A 21,372-nucleotide genomic window follows, 5' to 3' on the forward strand; every position below is an offset into this window, starting at 1 on the left:
GGGGGGGGGGGGGGGGGGGGGGGGGGGGGTAAAGAACATAGCACAAAACGGAGGAACAATGAAAAACAAGCACAAGGGCAGCAAAAGGTTGCCCCAACAAAAAATCCACCAACTGGCACATATCAACGATAAATCACTCCTGAGTAGAAGACAAAGGTAGTCCTATGGTTGTAATTAGATCGACAAGTAAATGTCAACTCTAGGACTTCCTGTTTGTTTCTCCATTTAATAATAATAAATAAATAAATAAAAACACTCGAGTACTTCCAGTTACACAGCAGATGTTAGGTCAATGTTCAGTGTTAGACCTACGCCCAACTACCATCAAAGTTAGAAATTATCTTCAACTATCCATATGGTCTCTCTGACCATCTCAAAGGGGGGCGATTAAGTGACAGAATCAAAGAAACTATTGTTCTTCTGTTATAACAGTAGTACTTCATATCTTATTAGCATTTTCATGATTATGGGATAAAAAGTATCAATTCCATAACTCATTGCCACAAAACATTTTATGGGAAAATAAGATACAAACTCCGTAATCCATGAAATCAACAAACATTAAATACCTGCATATGTGGACCAAGGGATGCTTCCACAACTTCAGGTAATACAGTATAGTTGCCGTCAATATAATGCAGACGCACTTGGATATTACTACTCCCAACCTGGGAGACTGGTAATGGATGTGGAAGACTAGCAGTACGGCGGCAGAGGTCTATAAGTATGAGGAAAAGGACTTTCACCTGCAGAGTGAAAATTAAAGCAGTTGAAGCCTTCTTTTACACTAAAATGATGAACTCACCTAATTAACTTCATGCCAAATTAGGATCTATCCTTGCAAATAAAAAGGATCACCCTGATGCGCATACCACCAATGGTAAATACCACCAACTAGAAAGCTCGGGTAAACTAGGAATTATCCCAAAGGCCTAAAAAGGAGGAAAGGAATAGATAATCTGTACTAAAACTCGAAAAAAACAACTTTTTCTACCTCCTCAGAAGTATATCCTTGACCAGCATTGCCTGTACCGATTCTTGACCTACCAGCAAGCCCTTCTTCAGCTCCTTTAGCTCCAGTTACAAGCGGAACAGCTCGAGATATTTGACTTTCCTCAGGCTTAATTATATTTGGCACTGGCTTGACAGAATTGGAGCTAATCTCCTCCACTTTCCCAGGAACAGTGGGTTGAGGCTTTTGGATGTTTGCATCAGCATTTTTTTGTGAATTACTAATATAACGGGGAAGCTGTGTTCGGCGAAAGAAAAAACAGAAGAGCAAAAGTTGGCATAATCTATGTAAGAAATGGCAATCCCCAATAAGCCGAACAGCTGGGGTTCCAGGAAAAGTTCCAGTATTTATGCTTATTGGCATAAAGGTAGATGAACCACTAATGGGGTTTGGGGTTGAACTGGATACTCCATCAGTTGTGCTACTAATCTTGGCAATCGCACCTTGTACCCAAGCTTGCATCTGGGTACTTCCTGAACTTGTTGTACCGCTTTGAGCACCTGGAAACATGCGATAAAAAATTTAAATTACATGCAACCGAGATTAACCTGGACGTGATCATGCCTCCATTTTCGAACAAAGCAACAAAGGAGTTTTCTAGGCATCAACTCCACAAGTTCAAAGAAAATAAGCCATCTTAAGGCTGCTAATTAATAAATAAAATAAAATAAAATTCATAAACAAACAAAACTATTAAAACATTGAAATTTTAACGAAATAAATAAACCTGAACAAAGAAACAAATCGTCTGAAATCTAAAAACTTTACTATTTTCAATATGGGAAGATAACAGAGAGATCTCTTTTTCAACAATTCATATATAAGGAAATCGAGTGAACTCACTCTGGCTTGTCGCAGGAGATGCAGAACTCTGGGTAGGACTAGTTACCATATTTCGGTTGCTACCAGTTCCAGCTGTAACAGCATGACTTGCCAAAGTGCGACAGAAACTAGCATAACGTCGCAAACGTGTAATGAAATGTGAAGCAAGATCAAGGACAGCATCAACGTAAGCCTGCATCACTTTGCAACCCTCAAAATAAGGGAAAGAGATGATTTTGATAAATCTAAAAGTAAAAGAGAGAGGGGCAATTAACTCATGCCCTTTCCCACAGTTCAATTGTCATTAGAAAGATATAGCCAGACTTTTCTGCTAAAAAGTGGCTAGGCATATTTCGAGGGACAATATACCCAAGCCACGCCACCGTGGTGAAAGACAAAAGCATTTCATAAGTTCCTATGAATGCATCAATACTCTAGCTTTTTTACTGAAATAAATATATAAAGGACAAATTTGAAGCTAGACAAATCAAACCTGAATGCTAGGGATCAGTGCTGGTTCTACCGCCATTGCTTCAGGATCAATGCCGGATAATGTTTCACCGGATGCATGCCATGGCTCAGATAGTAAAGCAGACGGGTTTATTAAAGCAGATTCAATTCCTTTGCCCAGCATATCCAGCAACAATCTTGCTTGCATATCTAAAACCATTGCCCTGACTTCTTGGGCATTAGTGCCTTCCAGTAATCTACATTTTATCCTGTCCAAGCTCTGTATTGTGGACAAGAGGGAAAAAAAATGAAAATAAGTACATAGGTAGTTACGAAAACAGGTCACGATTCTCTACAATATGATTAACCAGCATTCAGAAAATGAGAAGAAGGTCAATGTGAATATCTTTTAAGATAAAAACACAATGAGTTAAACAAAAATGGCTGTGCAAATAGGGTCTCAAACGAAGATATATAGAACCTAAGACACCGACAAATAGAAACAAAGACAGATTCATCCCACCATTCATCAATGTTCCAGAAAGTAGTAACATTGAAGAAACTTTGGGAAGTTATTAATGAACAAAACGTTGTCTTTTATCCTTAAGTTAAGACCACAAAGTCTAAGAGAAGTCATTCTCTCACATTTCTGAGCATAAAAAAAGATTATTGAAAAAAGCCCAACAGTTCGCACCATAGATCTTAAGCTGCTGGGCAGAAAAGAAGCAGGTGGTCTTGGTTCTAAAAGCCTTATAAACAGCACAATTTCAGTTGTAGGAACAAACATGGAGAACTTCGTTGCACTTTGCCAATAATGTTCACCCGACTTAAATATAGAGCTGACTGGACAACTTGAGGACCCTGTGAAAGAGAGGACAACAAAGATTTCACTGAGAAGAACCCTGATTTTTCAAGAAGCCAATTACTAGCACCACTGTCTTGAGAGAAAGGGAAGCTGAAGAGCTATAAGAGCAAAGAATTCTCGAGAAGTATTTTCAAAAGATGATTGGCCAGAAACTCAAGGAAGCACACCAGGCCCCTTTCACTGTGATTCTTTTATCCAAAGCCAAGCTAAAAGGCCAAGGAGACTTCTCCTCTGGGAAACCACTTCAGGCCAGGGGTCCAACTAAAACCCAAATTACCAGTGCCACCATCCACTTTAATCTAAACTTTTAACGAAAAAAACTCTCACAATAGAAAACACCACATGAAGGGCTACAAGAACTAGAGGGACAGCATGAGATAGGAAACCTGCTCCTCCTTTATAGCATATTTACAATAGTTTTCTTCCATAGCATTCCTCCATAGTAAAACACGGAATCAAGTAGCCAACAAAACAGTTTCAAAGCAATTTTCAATCAACAGGATTAAACTTAACATTTGATGCCACCATAACTCACAAGTTTTAAGGTACACCACGAACCACCACATGAAACAAACTTGATCTTGAAGTTTCACATTAGATGTAAATTATCCCACAACTTAAGTGATAAAAGATTACCAGAATAAGCTAGAAAATGAAACCAACACAGTACAAACCTCCAATCAGATAAAAGAAAGAAAAACAGACAAATAATGGATTCATAAGGTAGCTTAAATCAATGAACAAAAGCCTCCAGAAATGCAGATAAAAAAACAAAAAACAGCGTGCACTCTGAGATCTGGGTAGCTGAATGCAAAAATAGTTCGAATAGACTCAAATTGCTATTTTCGTTGATAACAAAACAATAGAGAACTTACAGGACCATACTGCTGCCTGTGCTGGCTAGAAGAAAGTGAATGAAAATCAGCATCCAACACTGCTATGACGCTATTTGGAGAAACTGAAATGACATATTCATCAATTAGAAATGACTTTCAAAAACTATCGAGTTATTTAAACGAATCTTGACCTCTCACTTGCACTTTCATTTCTGTTGCGACAATAACAAAAAAACTCAATCATTCATACCAATGCCATCTTCAGCAGCACTCTGCGTACAGGCAACAGCATCCCACCAATCAACACCGACAAGAAGGCTCCACCAAAATCTACATTAACAATAAATATTCATAATCAGAACCATGACAAGAAAACTCATCCAAGATTTCAGCGGAGAAGTAGCACATAATATTGTCATTGCATTATAAGAAATACCAAAGAATGACCACCATCAAGTCACCTTTCAGCAATTGCACGCTCCCAAGTTGAAGGGTTTGCCTTCAGCTGATTGTTAGGAGCTGCAGGAGGAAGAACACGAATGATCTTCAACATGGTGTAGTCCTTATTCACTTCATGCCAAACAGACGCTGAACAGCAACTAGTGGAAGAAAAAGCAGGGGCCGCAATGGCTGGTCCAACATTGATCTGGTAGTTCTCGACAGGAGCGAAGTTTGGACCAGAGAAAATATGCACCCCACCACAGAGAAAAGCAACAGCAATTTCGCCACCATGAGCAGAATACACTATTCGAGCAAGTGTTCTAACATCACTGGGAAGATCAAATGGATCAAAACAAACTCTTTTTGCCTTATCAACATAAGCTCCAGACAACTTCTGTAGATCAGAGTTTGGTCCTGATGCTGTTGATTGATTAGATTTAAAATCACTAGTTGGTGAAATACTCATGTCCACTTTAGATAACCAAACTGTTTGCATGGGTGCCTGACCACCAAAGCTGGCAGTGGGGCTTCCAAAAATTTGATGTAGAACAACAGGCTGAAGTGAAGATTCCCAGCGTTGCACTCTCCACCCAGAAATTGAAGGACCTTCATCAGGATCATAAGGAGACATGTATTGTCCTGCATGAGTAATTGATCATCAGATTGAGAAATGTAAAAAGGACTAATTGGAAAAGGTTAAATTTCTTTTAACCGATAAAGGAGCAATAAGATTAAGGACTGGGTTGTATATAATGGAGATTGCCCAAAAAACAAGAATTAAGATCAAACAAAAATAAAGAAGAAAGAGGTTGCAGCTACCAAAAGGAAGGGGGAAAAAGCAGGCAATTGCAAAAACGTTTGAAGCTCAAAGCCCATGGAAAGGTATTATTAATTAAGCTCTATACCAAGCCAACAATCCCCTTACATCATAAAAAATGCATATATTTCTAGACGTCCACACTTCCCACATGGTGAAAGACTTCCTCTCACAGGAAAATAAAGCAAAAAAATTAATGAAGCTTTCAGGATACGAATGAGAAGCTAAGTTATAATTCATTGAACAGATAATTACCCTCGACTATTACAATAGCTATAACAGAGCCACCCTGAGTTGGATCAAAGGCAACAGCAGTAACTCCAGAACCCCACGTAGTAGTTGTGGCAGATTGAGCTGCAGCCTCAGGAGAGACATATGCAGAAAAATTAGAAACTGGTGAACAATGAAGTGGAATACTATCATTAACATCTTGCGTCTTATTTTTTCCTTGCTTTAACTCAGATAATAAAAATTCTTGCCAGCTAAACAGGTATGCAGCCAATGGGGCAAAACCAGACCAATTAGGAGGACTGAGTGGAGCAGGGACCCCATTGCTCGAGCTTGTCTTCGGAGTGGCTTGAAAACCATTTCCAGGGCCAGGAGTAACCTCCCAGACAACAACAGTGGATGGATTTACAATTGGAACCCCTGCCACGTGCATGGCACCACTATCTGTTATGATGGCATCAGCAGCCATGATCCCACTTGGTCCAGCACCCAATAGTCCTTTACTTGTGCAGAACCATTTTGATGGTGAACTATTTTGACTAGAAGGCCACTGGGACCAATGAAGTTGAACAGAGCCTGAAGAGTAAACCGAACAAACGCAAAGAAAATTTGGCCACCTAGCTGAAACACAAGAAAATTACTGCATTAGACATCTCTCAAGATTATTCAACAAATTCGGGACATATATTTCTTTCTTTTTTAAAAAAACCACGGTACCTCAGTAAGGGCACACATACCTTGGGTAGTTCCCACAAGACAAAAACCAAAACGTCCAATATTTGTTATCAAAAAACTTGTAGGACATTTAATATCTAGAGTAAATGGCACTGTGGTTTGAACTCATTAACTCAAAAAAAAAAATAATAATAAATAGATTTCTAGTTTGCCCCTTTGATCATTGGGCTAATTCAAGGTGGATATTTAGGAACATTGGACAAAAAAATATATTTAGATAATTTTATAAACAACACAGAGCAGCAGCGAATCAAATGTTCCAAGGTTGATAACTGGATCCTGAGCTACAAATCTGTAGAATCAGATACATAACGTAAACGATATGAAGTTCGGAGCTACCTGACGTTTGTGACTGCTGTGGAAGAAATTTTTCCTCAAAATTTGGCTTGGAGTTTGATGAGCTAGATTTTGCTGAAAGCCACCTATACTGGTATTTTGAACATGTTAAAAAATTATTCAGAAAAAAACTAGTCGCCAAAATGAAAAAGAAGACAATTGACCTAAGGTATGAGATCGATTGAAACTAAAAGAAACGATAATTACCACCAAAATGAGGGAATGCAAGGCAATGCCATGATTGATTAAAAAAATGCATATAGAAGTATGAGTAAACCTCTCATTAAAAATTTAACATAATAGAGAAGCTCCAATGAATCATTCAAAACCAAATGAAATTTCAAGTACTACCTTTATGCTTGAGTTAGTGTACTTGCGCAGCACTTACAATTGCTAAGAAGTTAAATTCTAGAAAGGTTATTAGATAGATCTCAAGTCGAAACCTTAGAGTAACAAGCAAACTGGGCGAAAGATATGAAGAGGCAATCATCATCATAAATTTTTCATAGCAGAAATCGGCCTTACACTTCAACCAACTTCCCACCATATAAGAATTAATGAAAATGCTAGAAGGAAAATTAATCGCAGCCTACAAACTAATAGCATAACTTAGAAAGTAAATGCACCATTAAAACTACATATCATAGATAATAACATACTGCAGACAACCCTGACAGCCACTTCGTAACAACTGCAATATCTTGTCGCCATTCATGCTCAAGCTGCCAGCAGCTAGCATCACGAACAAGGTTAGCTGGACCCTGGAGGAAAACAGAACGGTAAAACAAACTAAAACAAGAAAAGATGCATGCTTGCAGCCAAAAACATATATAGTTCAAGAGCACATGCAAGACCACTTATAGGCAAAGTTCGTGACATGAACCTTTAAAAACATCGATCATTCTGAAATCTTAATTCTGCAAAAGAAAGAAATAAAATTTGAGCTTACTCGAGATGGCTGAGTCCAGATAGTTGACCTCCCATGGAAATTAGCTATAAGCAAAGCACGTGGACAGGAAGTTGGTGACCATTCAATAAATTGTACCGAATCACGTGGAGAATCTGCAGAATGCGAAATACATTTGATTGAAAATGTCAAGAACGTTTTAAAATTTTTAATAAGGAATATAAATTGCATCTGGGGGAAAATCACAAAAATTTATCTTCTTAATTTTTTTTTCCCCCCCCATGAAACAATGGTGTTCTACCGACAGTGATACCTCTCCTATTCAATTATCCTAAACAAACTGAACTTTCTCGCAAGTTCTTTACTCGTTAGACTATGTAAATAGTCACCAACTGTTATCCTGATATGAAAAACCAATACAAGGGCCAGAAAATGTAGAGAATGATTATCAAGAATCAACAATCAAAGGACTACAGTCAATCAATGTATCAGACTGTAAAACTCTAAGGAATTCTATTAAAAACAGTAGCCTACTTACAAAATAAAGGCCCGGCCCTCTATACAGAGGAGGGACCAAGCTAACCGCCTAACTACCCAAATAAGCAGCAGAAATAAACTAAAGAATCCAGGATACGATTGTTACGACCAAAATAAAATAACAGCTGCAAGCTAACAAAGCAAAAGAATACTACTAAAGTCAAAAATTCTAGGTTTATTGGATCCCCAGCTTTACAAACAGACATACTAAAATCTCCATACTCGGTGGTTGTAAAGATCCCACCGGTAAAATATCGCTATAAAGTTAATGAGTAACGGAACGGTAAGGTATATTAGCACATTAGCATACACCATACCTGCAATGACATTAAACACGGCACACTCGGTTGGTCGCTCAGGAATCACAATATGAATGGGGATCCAAAATGGTGGGTTTGCATTGGAACTGTCAAAAGATGATAATCACTTAGAAGACAAATCATACAAAGACAAAATATGAAACAAGGTTTAATCGATACGGTAACGGCAGTAGAATCCTTTATTTGGATCACATATTCACACCATGTCCGGAGAAGGGGAAAAAATTCTCTTGCCATTGATTTTCAGGACGTGTTTCATAAATAAGAGTAGCTGTAGTTGTAAGATGAACTTTAATTGTACAACTAAATTCCTTCAATTCCTGGCGTATGCAGAGCAAACAATTTCTAGAAATGAAAATAGCTCGGGATGGGATACGATTTATTTCAACGTATGCTCCTCTGAGATGAAACCACGAACCCACATGACTCATTCAAAACGTGATCGAAAGATAAACGAATGTTAACCTTGGAATTCTTGCACATGTCTCCGATGCACAGGCAATAGCATTCAGCTTACCACACCAAGCAACAGCACTGAAAAAAGAAAACCAGCAGAGAAGGATGAAACTGAAGCCCCCTGAAGCAACTTAAATCTTATAAGATAAAACTTGAAGCATAAACCGAGAAACTAGTCAGTGGGAGCAATTGCACCCAATTCTCCACGTGCCATAACCATTTGACTATTTACCATAAAAAATCAAACAAAAAAATGGGAACTAAAAGCACGAAGTGCATACCCAATTTACACCTCAACGCAATAATCATACAATTCCAAGCACGTATCGACTCCTAGCTCAACTCGCTGAGCATGAATATCCAATAACCATAAAATAAACAGCAGCTAAAAGTTAAAACCCAAGAAGCAAAACTAACCTAAAATTGCGACAGAGCTCGGGAACACTCATTTTGTACTGCAAATTGGATCTTGGCTGCTTGAGCTTGATTCGAAAAACAGTAGCCGGACTGATCAAGTCCTCGTCCATTGGATCTTCGGGTTTCTCCATAACCTCCTCCTCAACAGCCACAACTTCAGTTTTGTCAGACCCTTTGGGAAGCTCCAAAGGCTGAACCAGGGGTTCTTCCTCCCCTTCCGTAGCGTTGGAAACTTGACTCATTGAAAAGACGACAACCCTAATTTATATAGAAAGAGAGAGAGAGAGAGAGGACGTAAGTGGTGGAAAGTCGCAATTGAGGATGACAGGTATCACTGTTGAGAGAGTAGTGGGGTTAATGTGAGTGGCTTTCGATTTGGCTTTTTTAAAATTTTGGTGGGTGCCTTTGAATTTCTGCTTTGTGCTTAGGGTTTGGCGTTGGCCGAGCATTCACACAGCAGCAGATTCCCCATTCCAGTACCTTCACCGCCCCCTTCGCCCTTCTCCCTTCGCCCTTCGCCCTCTTCCTTCCTCAACAATATAAACAAACCTCTTATGAAAATGCAAATGCCTGCTGCTCTTTCAGCTTCAAGTGCAGTCAACCCAAGAACAAATACTTTCCCACGCTTTGTTTCCATTTTTCTTTTTTCTTTTTTTAATAAAATTAATTATTAAAAATTTAATCTTCAAAAAAAAAAAAACCATACCTATTAATATCCATTTACTTTTATTTAGGCATTTTTAATCTGATCATAATTGTATTTTAAAGTAAATCAAGGCATTTAAATATTTTTTATCTTAAAATATTTTTATAAGAAATATTTTTATATTTCTAGAGTTAGAGGTATTAATAATCACTCCTTGATGATTTGAATCTTCAACTTTATCGCTATTTTAAGTTGTTAAGTCTATTTGACTAGTTGTCTTTTACACTGAAGTGAAATCTATTATCAATAAGACTAGGCTGCTATGTGTCACGATCATACTTGTCCAAGTCGTGTTGTCTATGACCGCATGTCAATTGTACTGGTCATGCTTATCCACAACGTGTTGTCCATAACTGCACACCCGTTCTAAACTCCTTTTTGCTTTTATCATAGATAGATTTTTGCGTCACTTCTTCCTACCGAAATTATATGTTATCAAAGTGGTTGTTGCTCCATAATTGCTTCTCGCTTATAACATGGTGTTTTTTTCAAATTATTTTCAATATTTTTTAAAATCATTCCACTCTAATATGACTTAAGGTTCGAGCATACATTGGCGCTATCTATGAACTCTAAATTTTCACGACTGACTTATTCACCGAATTAAAACAAGTGTCGCATAATCATTGTCTTGTTGTCGCAAAAATGCGATTGTGACCGTACATTTTATCCGGTGGGTTGCACACCTCGATGATACGGCTCAAGTGAGTTGCTTAACCGTACAAAGGGTCCAACCTGCTCTACGGACCTTTAACTAAATATAATTAACTGAAAAAAGAAGCATATGCTTCTTGGACAGTTTCTTCGTCGGCAAACGGTCAAAGAAGCCCCCACCATACCCCCAAAATTCAAATGGGCAGCCAATTGGAGAAGGAATTTGGTGTCCAAAAGCACATGGATGTGTTCAATGGAAAAGGCCCATTTTTTTCTCTTTTGTAATATTTTATTTTTTAAAAGATGGTTTTAACAAATTTACATGTTAAAAAAATATATTAAACAGCCTAGCGAAATATTAAAAATAAAAATACTCTATACTAACTCAATGCAAAGAAAATAAAATACCAGGGGTTAAGGTTTTTATTTGTAATTTTGTCGTCAACCGTATAAAAATGTCTTGTCTTTACTTGGAATAGAAGTAGCAAACGGCTTCAGTATTTTAAAAAATATTCATTAAGCGACTCTACTATACTATCATCGGATTAGGTTGGGACAAATACATGCAAACACAGCACATCCAGTGGTTTTCAACGACAAACAAGAAGTAAAAATCAAAGTTATGTGAAGAACTTTCTTGGCGGGAGCAGGAAACCAATATGCCAAGTTTGCAAAAAGGCTGGACACACGGCTGCAGTGTGTTATCGTCGCTTGGAACGTGGCCTCTAAAAATTCAGCTGCTTCCACATCCAACAGCCAGACCATGTCCCCAACCCAATCCGACAACCAAGTTTGCAAAAAGGTTTTTGCATGTTTTTTAAGATTCTTTTCTTCTGTCAGTACTCGTGTTCTTCAGATGTAATAATGAAGGCATTTAAGAATTGAGCTGATATCAGTTAGCTGACCAACTTAATAATGTGTAATTTGAGTTTGTTTAGTTTGAACTAGCTATTAAGCTTCTGGAATCAACACCTTGGAAGCTTGTAATTAGCTTCAAATTAACCATTTAAGAGTTAATAGGACAAAACATCATCAGCCCTTGAAATAAGGAGGGGAGTACATTAAGGGGTGGAGTACAAGTTGCAATAATGAAACTATAATGGCCTAAGTTTACCGCTAGTAAATATTGTCTTCTATGAACTTTTCTTCTCGAACTTTTTCTCAAGATTTTTAAAACGCGTTTAGAAGGGAGAGGTTTCCACACCCTTATAGAGAATGTTTCGTTTCCTTCTTAAGCTGATGTGGGATCTCACAATCCACCATTTCGGGACCCAGTGTTCTCGCTGACACTCATTTTCATTCTCTTCTCCAATCGATGTGGGATCTCACAATCTACCTCTTCAGAGTCCTCACTCGCATGCCACTCTAAACTCTCTATAGAATCTAAGAAAGGGGCTGGAAATTTTTGACAGAGATCAGAACCATTTCAAATGTTAGGCCTCCAAACGCTGTTGAGTCAGATTGGATGCCCTTAGAACACTTTCGAATGTGGTTTGGGAAGATGCTACCTCTACCTACCCTTCCCAGTTAAAGGACTTCATGAACTTGCAGCTTTGTAGTAATGTGACACTCTTGCAGCAGTAATGATATTTATAGGATTGATTCACTTGTACCAAGAAGTATTGAATGGTTTTATACTTTTTTTGACTCATATATCTTTGTTATGCTGGCAGATCTCAGTAGATGGAGCGAACGTTGATCATTTAATATGTTTCATTCTATTGATGTTCTTAAAGCAGGATTTTAAACATGAAACTGGCTCTTTTCTGCACACGCGCACCTGCAAATCGACGGTCAGTGTTGAGCCAAGTTTAACGAGAAGATGCATACCACCCCGGTGTTCTATGGAGGCTTGAGGCTCAGAGGTATTCCTTCACCGAGCAAGAAGACCTCCAACACTTCCACTAACCTAACACTATAGACAATATTTTCTATGTCCGCATGTCAGAATATTTAGGTCATGATTGTCCACGACGTGTTATCCATAACTGGATATCTATTTTAACCATTTTAAGCCATTTTTTTCATGCTTCCATCTTAGATAAGTTATTATTGTTTCATATTTTTATCGGAGCAACGCGCCATCGGACGTTCAACAGGCAGTTTCACGATCGGGCATGAGTGCCCGGAAATTGTCATTGTATACTCTTGCGGGTCGGAAGGCGGCTGGGGAAAGAGGAGGACACTGAGCGGAATCTATTAGCAGCGAATTCCCCATACATCTCGAGACGCCTATCAAAAAGATACTCTGAAGGCTTCGGGATCGAGGTATCGTTAGCCAAAGAGAACCTAGGCAATCTACGTGGCGTGCTTGACGAACGCCAGTGACGGAGACATCGTAAATTGGTTGGCGGGCATTGCGATCAGTCTTCTGTCCTACTACAAGTGTTGCGACTGTTCACAAAAATCATGCCTATACCCATTAGGACTAAAGGCATCAAAGTGTATTGAGGTGATATGACTAGTTGTCTTCTATTCTTACATGTTATTTAAGTCGTGAAATTCATTTATTTACTTATAGCTATATAACTTTGTTTTCTTCAAATTGTTTTCAAATGTATTTCATCGCTTACGTTTTCTAAAATATTTTCCACAAACGTGACTCAGGGCTCAAGCATATATAGACATTGTCTACTAAGTCCAAATTTCTCATCGCTAACTTGTTCATTGAGTTAGAATAAGTGTGATACAATCGTTGTCCCACTATCATAAAAGTGCAGTTGTAACACTCTACAATTGTCTCTATAACTCAAATCGCCTCGTGATGAAGAACTGTAGATTATAAAAAGTCGAGTTGAAAATTATATAGTGTGTATATATATATATGTAAATTACAAATTTGAGTTAGATTAAAGAGACACCACAGTACATTATGAAAGCATTCGTTTCTGAAACATAAGTATTATTGTTCTTTAAATTCACGAGAGGAAATTACGGTATTAGCCTTATCTCACGCCAATGGTAGAAGAGAAGAAAACATCTTTTACATCCGAAATCAGAAGAAACCCTGAAGGCCTGATTCGAAGAATTTCTTTAATCGTGCTGAAAGAGTTTGGAGACCAAGTCTTGGATTGTTCTCAGCTCCACCAGCTCCGTCGGATTTGTGTTTTGCTCCGACCGCTCAAAGCCCTTCGCTTTTCTTCAAATGTTATGCTCGAGAGCTGGAAGATAAGCTAAGCAGCTACCCAATTGTCGCCTAGGATCCAGCGATGATCGTCAGGAAGTACGGCCGCCGGAATCGTGGTCTTCCGAGGTCTTTATCTGACTCCTCTAACGACGCCATTCACGATTCTTTTAGTGACTCTCTGTCTCAGGAAAGTTCTCAGGACCCGCTATTTGGCATCGCTTTCTCGTCACAAGACTCCTCTTCTAGATGGTCCACTTTCGATTCTGAGCCATACGGCACCAATTCCTCACAAGGTTCGTTTTCAGCAAACCCTATAAGATCCTCCTTTGACGATTCGCTGAACGGGGGCAAGAAGAAGTCCAAGAAAGTCAAGATTGAGAAAAGGGAACTAGAGGTGCTTAAGTGTTCACAGCTGGCGATTTCTTCTACATCGACTTTAATGGAAGCCCAGGAGTTTGGGGAGATGATGGAGCACGTAGATGAGGTGAATTTTGCGTTGGATGGGCTGAGGAAGGGTCAGCAAGTTCGGATCAGAAGGGCAAGTTTGTTGTCCTTGTTATCTATTTGCAGTACCGCGCAGCAACGGCGGCTTCTACGAACTCACGGGTATGTAAAAATTTAATTTCCTTTTGGTTACTCATAGTTATAGGTTAAGATAGAAGACTGGAAAACAGAAAGTTCTTCAAATTCTTAATTTGTTTGTTAATGTATGAGAAATTCACGGTCTTCCTCTCCAATTATTATAATGAAAACTTCTTTTTGATGAAGTATGGATGCCTTAACTCTGCTCATGATAGGTTTTTTTGAACATGATGTGCATGGAAACTGAATATAAAGTTGGTTCTTTTATTTTTGGATATTTTAATTTTTGTCGACAGTAAAGACTCTCACTCTCCATTTTTTAGTGCTCGATTTTGCAAATTTGTATTTGAACTCGAATATATTCTTTTAGGATGGCAAGGACAATAATTGATGCGGTTTTAGGTCTTAGCTTTGATGACTCAGCCAGCAATCTAGCTGCTGCAACTCTTTTTTACATTTTGACGGGTGATGTAAGTGATCTTGCTCTTTAACGTATTGTGTTCTCCTCAGTTATTGAGTTCAACCATTTATGGTGTTTTAAGAGTATGGAGCAGTATGCTGAATTGTATCTGATAATGTTCACTTCTTTTGTATTAAACTCTCTCTAGTAAAGATGTGCTTTATGATGACGATATGGCTCTCAAATATATTTTCATTTCACAATCTCAGGGTCAAGACGATCACCTTCTCGAATCACCAAATTATGTTAGTTTTTTAATTAAATTGTTGAAACCAATTCTCTCTATGGCTGCTGAAGTGAAAGCACCAAGAATTGGCCATAAACTTTTAGTACTTCGAACGGATTCTGACATCCTACAAAGTACAGCAACAAGATTGGACTCCAGTTCTTCTGCAATTTTGTCAAAAGTTGAAGAAATTCTTGTAAGTTGCAAGGAAATAAAATCGAGAAGCACAGACATTGGCACAGCTGATAGACCAGAGTTGTGTCCAAAATGGATTGCATTACTGACTATAGAGAAAGCTTGCTTGACTACCATTTCCCTTGAAGGTATACAATCCTCTTGTCTGTCTCATGTTAGAAATTACATCATTTGCTTTTATTATAATGATCACATATCCGAGGAATTTCAAGCCTTGTAGATGTTAAGTGAAGAAGTTATAATTCATTAACCATGATGAATGAAGCCTCCTGACCAACGGGCTTGAACAGATAGATGATCAAATAATTATTTAGTCTTTAGATACCATTTATGGATTTCCCTCCTGCCAACATTTGAAGAATTTATTTTTAGATGTTTGACTATGAACATTCTGTTCGTTAAAAGTTCTTTCAATTCCTTATATTTTTGTCAAGTAACACCATGTTTTTTTTTTTTAATGATACATGGGGATTGGCTTATTAAAGAATTTCTATGTAGTTTCAGTATTTGACCTAATAACTAATTTTATTTGTTCAACCCACTTTCTGGATAGCTAAAATTTCTCTCTTTTATTTTCCCCAAAAAGTTAGGGATTCAAATCTATAGCTTGTATGTTATGTTATCTTACCACGTGGAGTTACTGCATATGGTTTAAAAGTTCATGCACATTCTTGGCCACTTGGCTAACTTCACAACCATACCGTCTGTCTTTCTGGTTTTTGTTTGCTTCATATGTTAGCCGCATGTTTCACATTCTGAATCTTGACAATTCAGTGTTCTATATTGCTAATTCTTGTGATTCTCCCATCATCCTCTCAGAAGCATCTGGTGCTGTAAGAAAAAATGGAGGCGACTTCAAGGAAAAATTGCGAGAGCTAGGAGGACTTGACGCTGTCTTTGAGGTTGCCAAGGATTGCCATTCCAATTTGGAGGTGTGAGCCTGTATGTTTTTTGGGATCTCATTACTGTTTTGTTATACAAATCTGCAGTAGCTACAACGTGGGGATGGAAATTTAGGGAAGGATCCAGCTTTATTTTTATGGTAAACAGGAAATCATTGGCACTGGGCTTGCTTCTTTGCTGTTTTATGGAGTATTTAGTTAGAGAGAAACCATAAAATTGTTAGAGGGGGAGAGAGGTATCGGGAGGGGTCATGGGAGATCATTAGATATAATACCTTAGTTTGGGCTTTTGTTTCTAAGGTTTTTTTTATAACGGTCATTTAGGCTTCATTCTCTTGGACGAGAGCTCGGTAGTTTGTTGGACGTCTCTTAGTAGTTACCTTGTTTATTCTTTCATTTTTCTCAATGAAAGCATAGTTTCATAAAAATAATTATGTAAATGAAAAGCACTCTCCCCGACAAAGGTTACAGAAAGATACCCCGAATATGAATTGATCACAGTGGGAGAATAATTACAAAAAGAAATTTGAAGTGAATGCCAGCAGAACACTCATATTTAGACAAATTGATATATATTTATCCAATTCCCTTTCTAACCTTAAACTTCAAATGGTAGCTTTAATTGCATTCATTCACAAATATTTCCTCCTTTCTGAATCTATTGGCACAGAAATTGAATTAGTTTTTTCCTTGTTGTTTTATAAATACCGAAGAACACGAAAATCATCGATTGCATAATCGTATTCCAAATTTAGCCTACAAACCTAGAACTGATACCTTTGACTTTCCTCTTCTTTCTTGCAATGAATAGAATTTTTTTTTGAAAAATGTTACTGAATTGTGCTGGAAATTCTTAATAACCCTTTAACACCAAAAAAAAAAAAAGGGAGAAGAAAAACAAAGTGTAACTTTATTAATTCTGTTTCAGTGAATCAGTGGTATTCTTTTTACCTTAAAGTTTATGTATATATAGATATCAACAGTGCCATATTTTCTTTTTCGTTATGATTTGTTATTGTTAGGAAATGCTGAACTATGGTTGTCATCTGTAGCTCAGTGTAGTATGGTCTGACATCATTGGTTGGGGCCCATGGTTTAACCAGAAGAGTCACCAAATGATATAGAACTGTTTTTATTTCATTTCAATATGAATAATAGCTACATTTCTTGGTAAACGATGAATTTTAATCTCTATTTCATACGTTAGAATATCCTTATAATATATGGAATATCAGAAAATTTTGTGGCACATTATTTCAGGGTTGTGTAAAGCGTATTTCACTGTCTACACAGGATGCAAGATATGAAAACTTTCTGCAGAGCCTGATGCTTCTTTTGAAGTGCTTGAAGATAATGGAAAATGCCACATTCCTCAGTAAAGAAAACCAGGTATGCACAAAAGTGATCTCTCTCTCTCTCTCCCTTCCCATAAAATTAACCAAATACACAGTTCTTAGGACTTCTTTTCAATCTTTTTTGTAATTACATTAATGACAGAGTCATTTGCTTGGAATTAAAAGAAACTTGGAGGGTCAAGGAACACCGCAATCTTTCACGGAAATCATGTTAAATGTCATCAAGATTCTTTCAGGTAACTAACCACACACTGGTTTTCTTTTCATTTTCTTTCAATATGTTGTTTTTCAAAGTCATCTGATGTTGATCAATGCCGCTTCATTGTAGGTCTCTATTTACGCAAAAGTTCTGCTGCTGGTTTAAATAATGAGAAGCTAGCTGATCTCATTGATGGGTCTCACAAAACTTCCAAATTGCTTGCAGAGGCAGATCGTGAAGGTAATGGTTTTCCAATTTGTATGTGCTGTTTTTTTCTTGATGCAGCGTTTCATATTTCATCATTTTCTTTTACATGAATGGTTACTTTTCGTATTTAAAAAATATTGATTTCTCTTACATTTGCAGCAAACAGAAAGATAACTCTACCAAGCAGTAATTTAAAGACATGGTGCAACACCAAGAGTACTTTGTCTGACAAGAGCTCCATTATATCCCAGAACATGAGGAGTGCCACGGCTCGATTAGACAATACTCTAACAGCTTCTGGAACTACTAGCACTTCATTGGAAAATTCCAGTTTCTTCAAGATGAGGCAAAGATGCTTCACATCTGGTTCATCCAGTGTGACATCAAGAAGTACTGATGATGGAGCAACTGCATTGAATAATCAGCCTGTGGAGAAAAATAATCATCCCGATCCTTTCACTTGTGAGCTTAACCTTTCAGAGGACCAGGATCCCTTTGCTTTTGACGAGGGTGATCTCGAACCCTCCAAGTGGGAGTTACTTTCACAGAAAGAGAAGAAATCTCGGGCTAAAAAAGGGGTGGTCAAATTTAGAGATCTCGAGAATGGATCAAAATCTCAGGTGATGACGACTGAGAAAGAATCAATCAGTGGAGAAAGCCATTTCTTCAATGAAATTTCAAGCTTGGCATCCTTTAATGAGGAGGGATTCAACCTTGTAGCTGACTGCCTTCTTACTTCTATCAAGGTTTACTAATATTATTTGCACTTTCTTTAGCATTCTTTACAGATTATTTCTCATTTAGTTTTTGAATGTTAAAGTTTCAGGGTAATTATTGAGTTGAATATCTTCTGTTGGATACCTAATAATCTAATAAACTTCCTGAACCATTTGTAACGGTCTAAGCCCACCACTAGTAGATATTGTCCTTTTTGGGCTTTTCCTTTCGGGCTTCCCTCAAGGTTTTTAAAACGCGTCTTTCAGAGTTACATAGCGGAACCGGTATTCATCCAGATACTGTCCTCTTTGGGCTTTCCCTCCTGGGCTTTCCCTCAAGGTTTTTGGGCTTCCCTATTACGCGTTTGCTAGGGAAAAGTTTCCACATCCTTATAAAGGGTGTTTTGTTCTCCTCCCCAACCAATGTGGGATATCACAGTTAATCTACTCCCAGGATTTGGATGACGTATTAGTAGTTATTTTGTGTTAATATTATAAATATACACTGCTCAATCTGTCTTCTATTTTCAGGTTTTGATGAACTTGACCAATGATAATCATGTTGGCTGTCAACAAATTGCTTCCTGTGGAGGACTAGAAACTATGTGTTCACTGATTGCCAACCATTTTCCTTCATTCTGCTCCACTTCATCCACCCTAAATGGATTAAAAGCTCATACATTGAGTCTCGAATTTGAGTCTCAGAACGAGAAGCACCTAACGGATCAAGAGCTTGATTTTCTTGTTGCGATTTTGGGCCTGCTTGTGAACTTGGTGGAGAAGGATGGTCATAACAGGTTAGTGTGCAGCAGTTTGATGTTTTGATACATATGGTTTTCACATTCATTGGCTTCGTTTTTTGAATTTTGCTAAAAATTCAAATCTTATCTTAAGAAGATAAAGACCATTGTGAAAAAATTGTGAGAAGAACAACACGATTTTAAAAAACTAATGTGGCCTAAACTATCGCGCAGATCACGACTTGCTTCAGCTAGTGTTTTGATACCTAGCGTGCATGGACCAGAAAAGGGTCATAGCAACGTAATTCCTCTAATATGTTCAATCTTTCTGGCCAACCAAGGAGCAAGCGAAGGAGTTGGAGAAGGGGAATCTTTGCCATGGGTTAGTAAAATTTCACTCGAACTTGATGGACCAATTGAGTGCAAGTATTGCAGTGACCTTGGACATATAATAAGGATATGCTCCGAGGTAATAATTTTGATATGATATAATACCAAACTATTCATTTATGATCTTTGAACAGAACGAGGAGGTAGCTCTTCTGGAAGGTGAAAAGGAAGCAGAAAAGATGATCGTTGAGGCTTATTCAGCGCTACTTCTAGCATTTCTTTCAACTGAAAGGTTGGTGTTTTTCTCTTGTATTACAACTAAATTAAGCTTTCTTGTGGATATGTTCAAGGGATTTTGTTTCTTTGTTTTCACAGCCAGGGCATACGCGATGCCATTGTCGACTGTCTTCCAGATCACAGCCTAGCAATTCTTGTGCCAGTTTTGGAGCGATTTGTGGTATGTACTCAGCCATTCCTAATGATCACAGCATGAAACTCTTATGGGTTTTTCTTGGGATGATGGTTATGTGATTGCATATTCAACCAATGTGTTTGGACTGAAAAATCTTGTGCAGATAATATTTGTTTGATCTTCTTGTCTCCAGGCGTTTCATTTGACATTGAACATGATTTCTCCGGAGACGCATAAAACCGTAACCGAAGTGATCGAATCATGTAGAACTTCCTGAGAATAAAGAAAGCATGAAGCTCCTGTAAATTCTTCACCTTAGTCGGATTGATTATCCTTAATTGATACCATAGAAATAGAGAAAAGCTGCAACATACAGAAAAAGCCAGAGGGCTTATCGCTTATGTTGTTGTCTGATTGACCATTGTTCTTTCTTCTTTTTCTTCTTTAAAGTTTCAGAGTTCTTTCTCCACCCATTTACATTTTCAGCTTTTTTTTGGTAGCTTTTCTTCTTCATTTTCTTTCAATACCTCCATTGTAGCTTATGGTAAGAAGATGCTTGTTTGTATACAGAAAACTATAGTGGAATGAAATCATTATTCATTTTCGACTTTATAATTTATAACCCATTTCTTCGTTCTTCAGTATCAATGTGATGATTTTCGATAAATGTCTACAATTTTTAAGTTTTGATCCACCAAATTTCCCCTTTTCGAAAGTGTTGACCGATCGATTGCGTTGGGCTTTGGTTTTTTCAGTTCATCTTTCGAACTTTTATGTTTACTCCCGACATGTAATGGCCCAAGGCTTTTCTTTTCGGGTTTTCCCTCAAGGTTTTTAAAATGGTGTTTCGAGCTTTCCCTCAAGGTTTTTAAAACGGTGTTTTGTTCTTCCCCCAAGGGACGTGGGATCTTACAATCCACTCCTTTTAGTGGGATCTCACAATCCATTCCTTTTAGGGCCTAGTGTTCTTGCTGTCACCACTCTCCTACCAAATCCTCCTTGCTGGCAGTCCCCTACCAAATTCACCCTCCATTCGAGGCCCAATGTCCTTTGTCCGGTGTGTTTTGCTCTTTCCCCAACCGATATGGGATCTCTCAATCCACTCCCTTTAGGGTTCAGTGTCCTTGTTGTCACTTATTCTTTTCTCCAATTAATGTGAGACCCCTACCAAATTCACCCTCCTTCGAGGCCTAGTGTCGTTCGCCCAGTGTCTTGCTTTGATACCGCCTGTAACGACTCAACTCACGGCTAGCATATATTGTCCTCTTTAGACTTTCCCTTTCAAGCTTCCACTCAAAGTTTTTAAAACGCGTCTACTAATGAAAGATTTTCACACTCTTATAAAAGGTGTTTGGTTCTCCTCCCTTCCCAACCGAGGTGGG

General features: G+C 38.0%; 2 protein-coding genes across 3 annotated transcripts in view; one reads left to right on the forward strand and one right to left on the reverse strand.

Moving 5' to 3' along the window:
• LOC111495752 (mediator of RNA polymerase II transcription subunit 16) overlaps positions 1–9,719 on the reverse strand; it is a 12,387-nt gene extending 2,668 nt beyond the window's left edge. Inside the window, exons 1-14 of the mRNA XM_023145921.1 lie at positions 9,180–9,719; positions 8,772–8,840; positions 8,304–8,392; positions 7,492–7,604; positions 7,202–7,303; positions 6,546–6,633; positions 5,499–6,092; positions 4,447–5,065; positions 4,236–4,315; positions 4,025–4,107; positions 2,328–2,564; positions 1,856–2,027; positions 995–1,512; positions 570–746 (exon numbers count right to left, since the gene is read on the reverse strand). Of these exons, the coding sequence (XP_023001689.1) occupies positions 570–746; positions 995–1,512; positions 1,856–2,027; positions 2,328–2,564; positions 4,025–4,107; positions 4,236–4,315; positions 4,447–5,065; positions 5,499–6,092; positions 6,546–6,633; positions 7,202–7,303; positions 7,492–7,604; positions 8,304–8,392; positions 8,772–8,840; positions 9,180–9,421 (3,183 nt within the window). The 5' untranslated portion in view covers positions 9,422–9,719. The remainder of the gene's footprint in view (positions 1–569; positions 747–994; positions 1,513–1,855; positions 2,028–2,327; positions 2,565–4,024; positions 4,108–4,235; positions 4,316–4,446; positions 5,066–5,498; positions 6,093–6,545; positions 6,634–7,201; positions 7,304–7,491; positions 7,605–8,303; positions 8,393–8,771; positions 8,841–9,179) is intronic.
• A 3,779-nt stretch (positions 9,720–13,498) lies between these two features.
• LOC111495758 lies at positions 13,499–20,609 on the forward strand. 2 transcript variants are annotated; one of them, XM_023145938.1, is made up of 13 exons: positions 13,499–14,272; positions 14,619–14,718; positions 14,918–15,257; positions 15,949–16,061; positions 17,325–17,420; positions 17,529–17,622; positions 17,715–17,825; positions 17,952–18,538; positions 19,040–19,305; positions 19,483–19,630; positions 19,773–19,870; positions 19,954–20,035; positions 20,184–20,609. In XM_023145938.1, the coding sequence occupies exons 1-13, from the start codon at positions 13,749–13,751 to the stop codon at positions 20,265–20,267; spliced, it is 2,643 nt and encodes an 880-aa protein (XP_023001706.1). In that variant the 5' UTR covers positions 13,499–13,748; the 3' UTR covers positions 20,268–20,609. The 2 variants fall into 2 exon arrangements, with proteins under 2 accessions (XP_023001706.1, XP_023001705.1); XM_023145937.1 differs by having other exon boundaries at positions 13,500–14,272; positions 17,292–17,420.
• Positions 20,610–21,372: the final 763 nt, after the last annotated feature.

The sequence above is a fragment of the Cucurbita maxima genome, unplaced genomic scaffold, assembly GCF_002738345.1.
Source record: "Cucurbita maxima cultivar Rimu unplaced genomic scaffold, Cmax_1.0 Cma_Scf00021, whole genome shotgun sequence".
Lineage (NCBI taxonomy): Eukaryota > Viridiplantae > Streptophyta > Magnoliopsida > Cucurbitales > Cucurbitaceae > Cucurbita > Cucurbita maxima.

What these genes read in the sequence shown, in the direction of transcription:
- LOC111495758 (XM_023145937.1), top strand. Translation starts at nt 13,749, where the DNA reads ATGATCGTCAGGAAGTACGGCCGCCGGAATCGTGGTCTTCCGAGGTCT. An exon ending in TGTCATCAAGATTCTTTCAG is followed by an intron (nt 17,623 to 17,714) that starts GTAACTAACCAC and finishes GCTTCATTGTAG; the next exon opens with GTCTCTATTTACGCAAAAGT. An exon ending in TGCAGAGGCAGATCGTGAAG is followed by an intron (nt 17,826 to 17,951) that starts GTAATGGTTTTC and finishes TTACATTTGCAG; the next exon opens with CAAACAGAAAGATAACTCTA.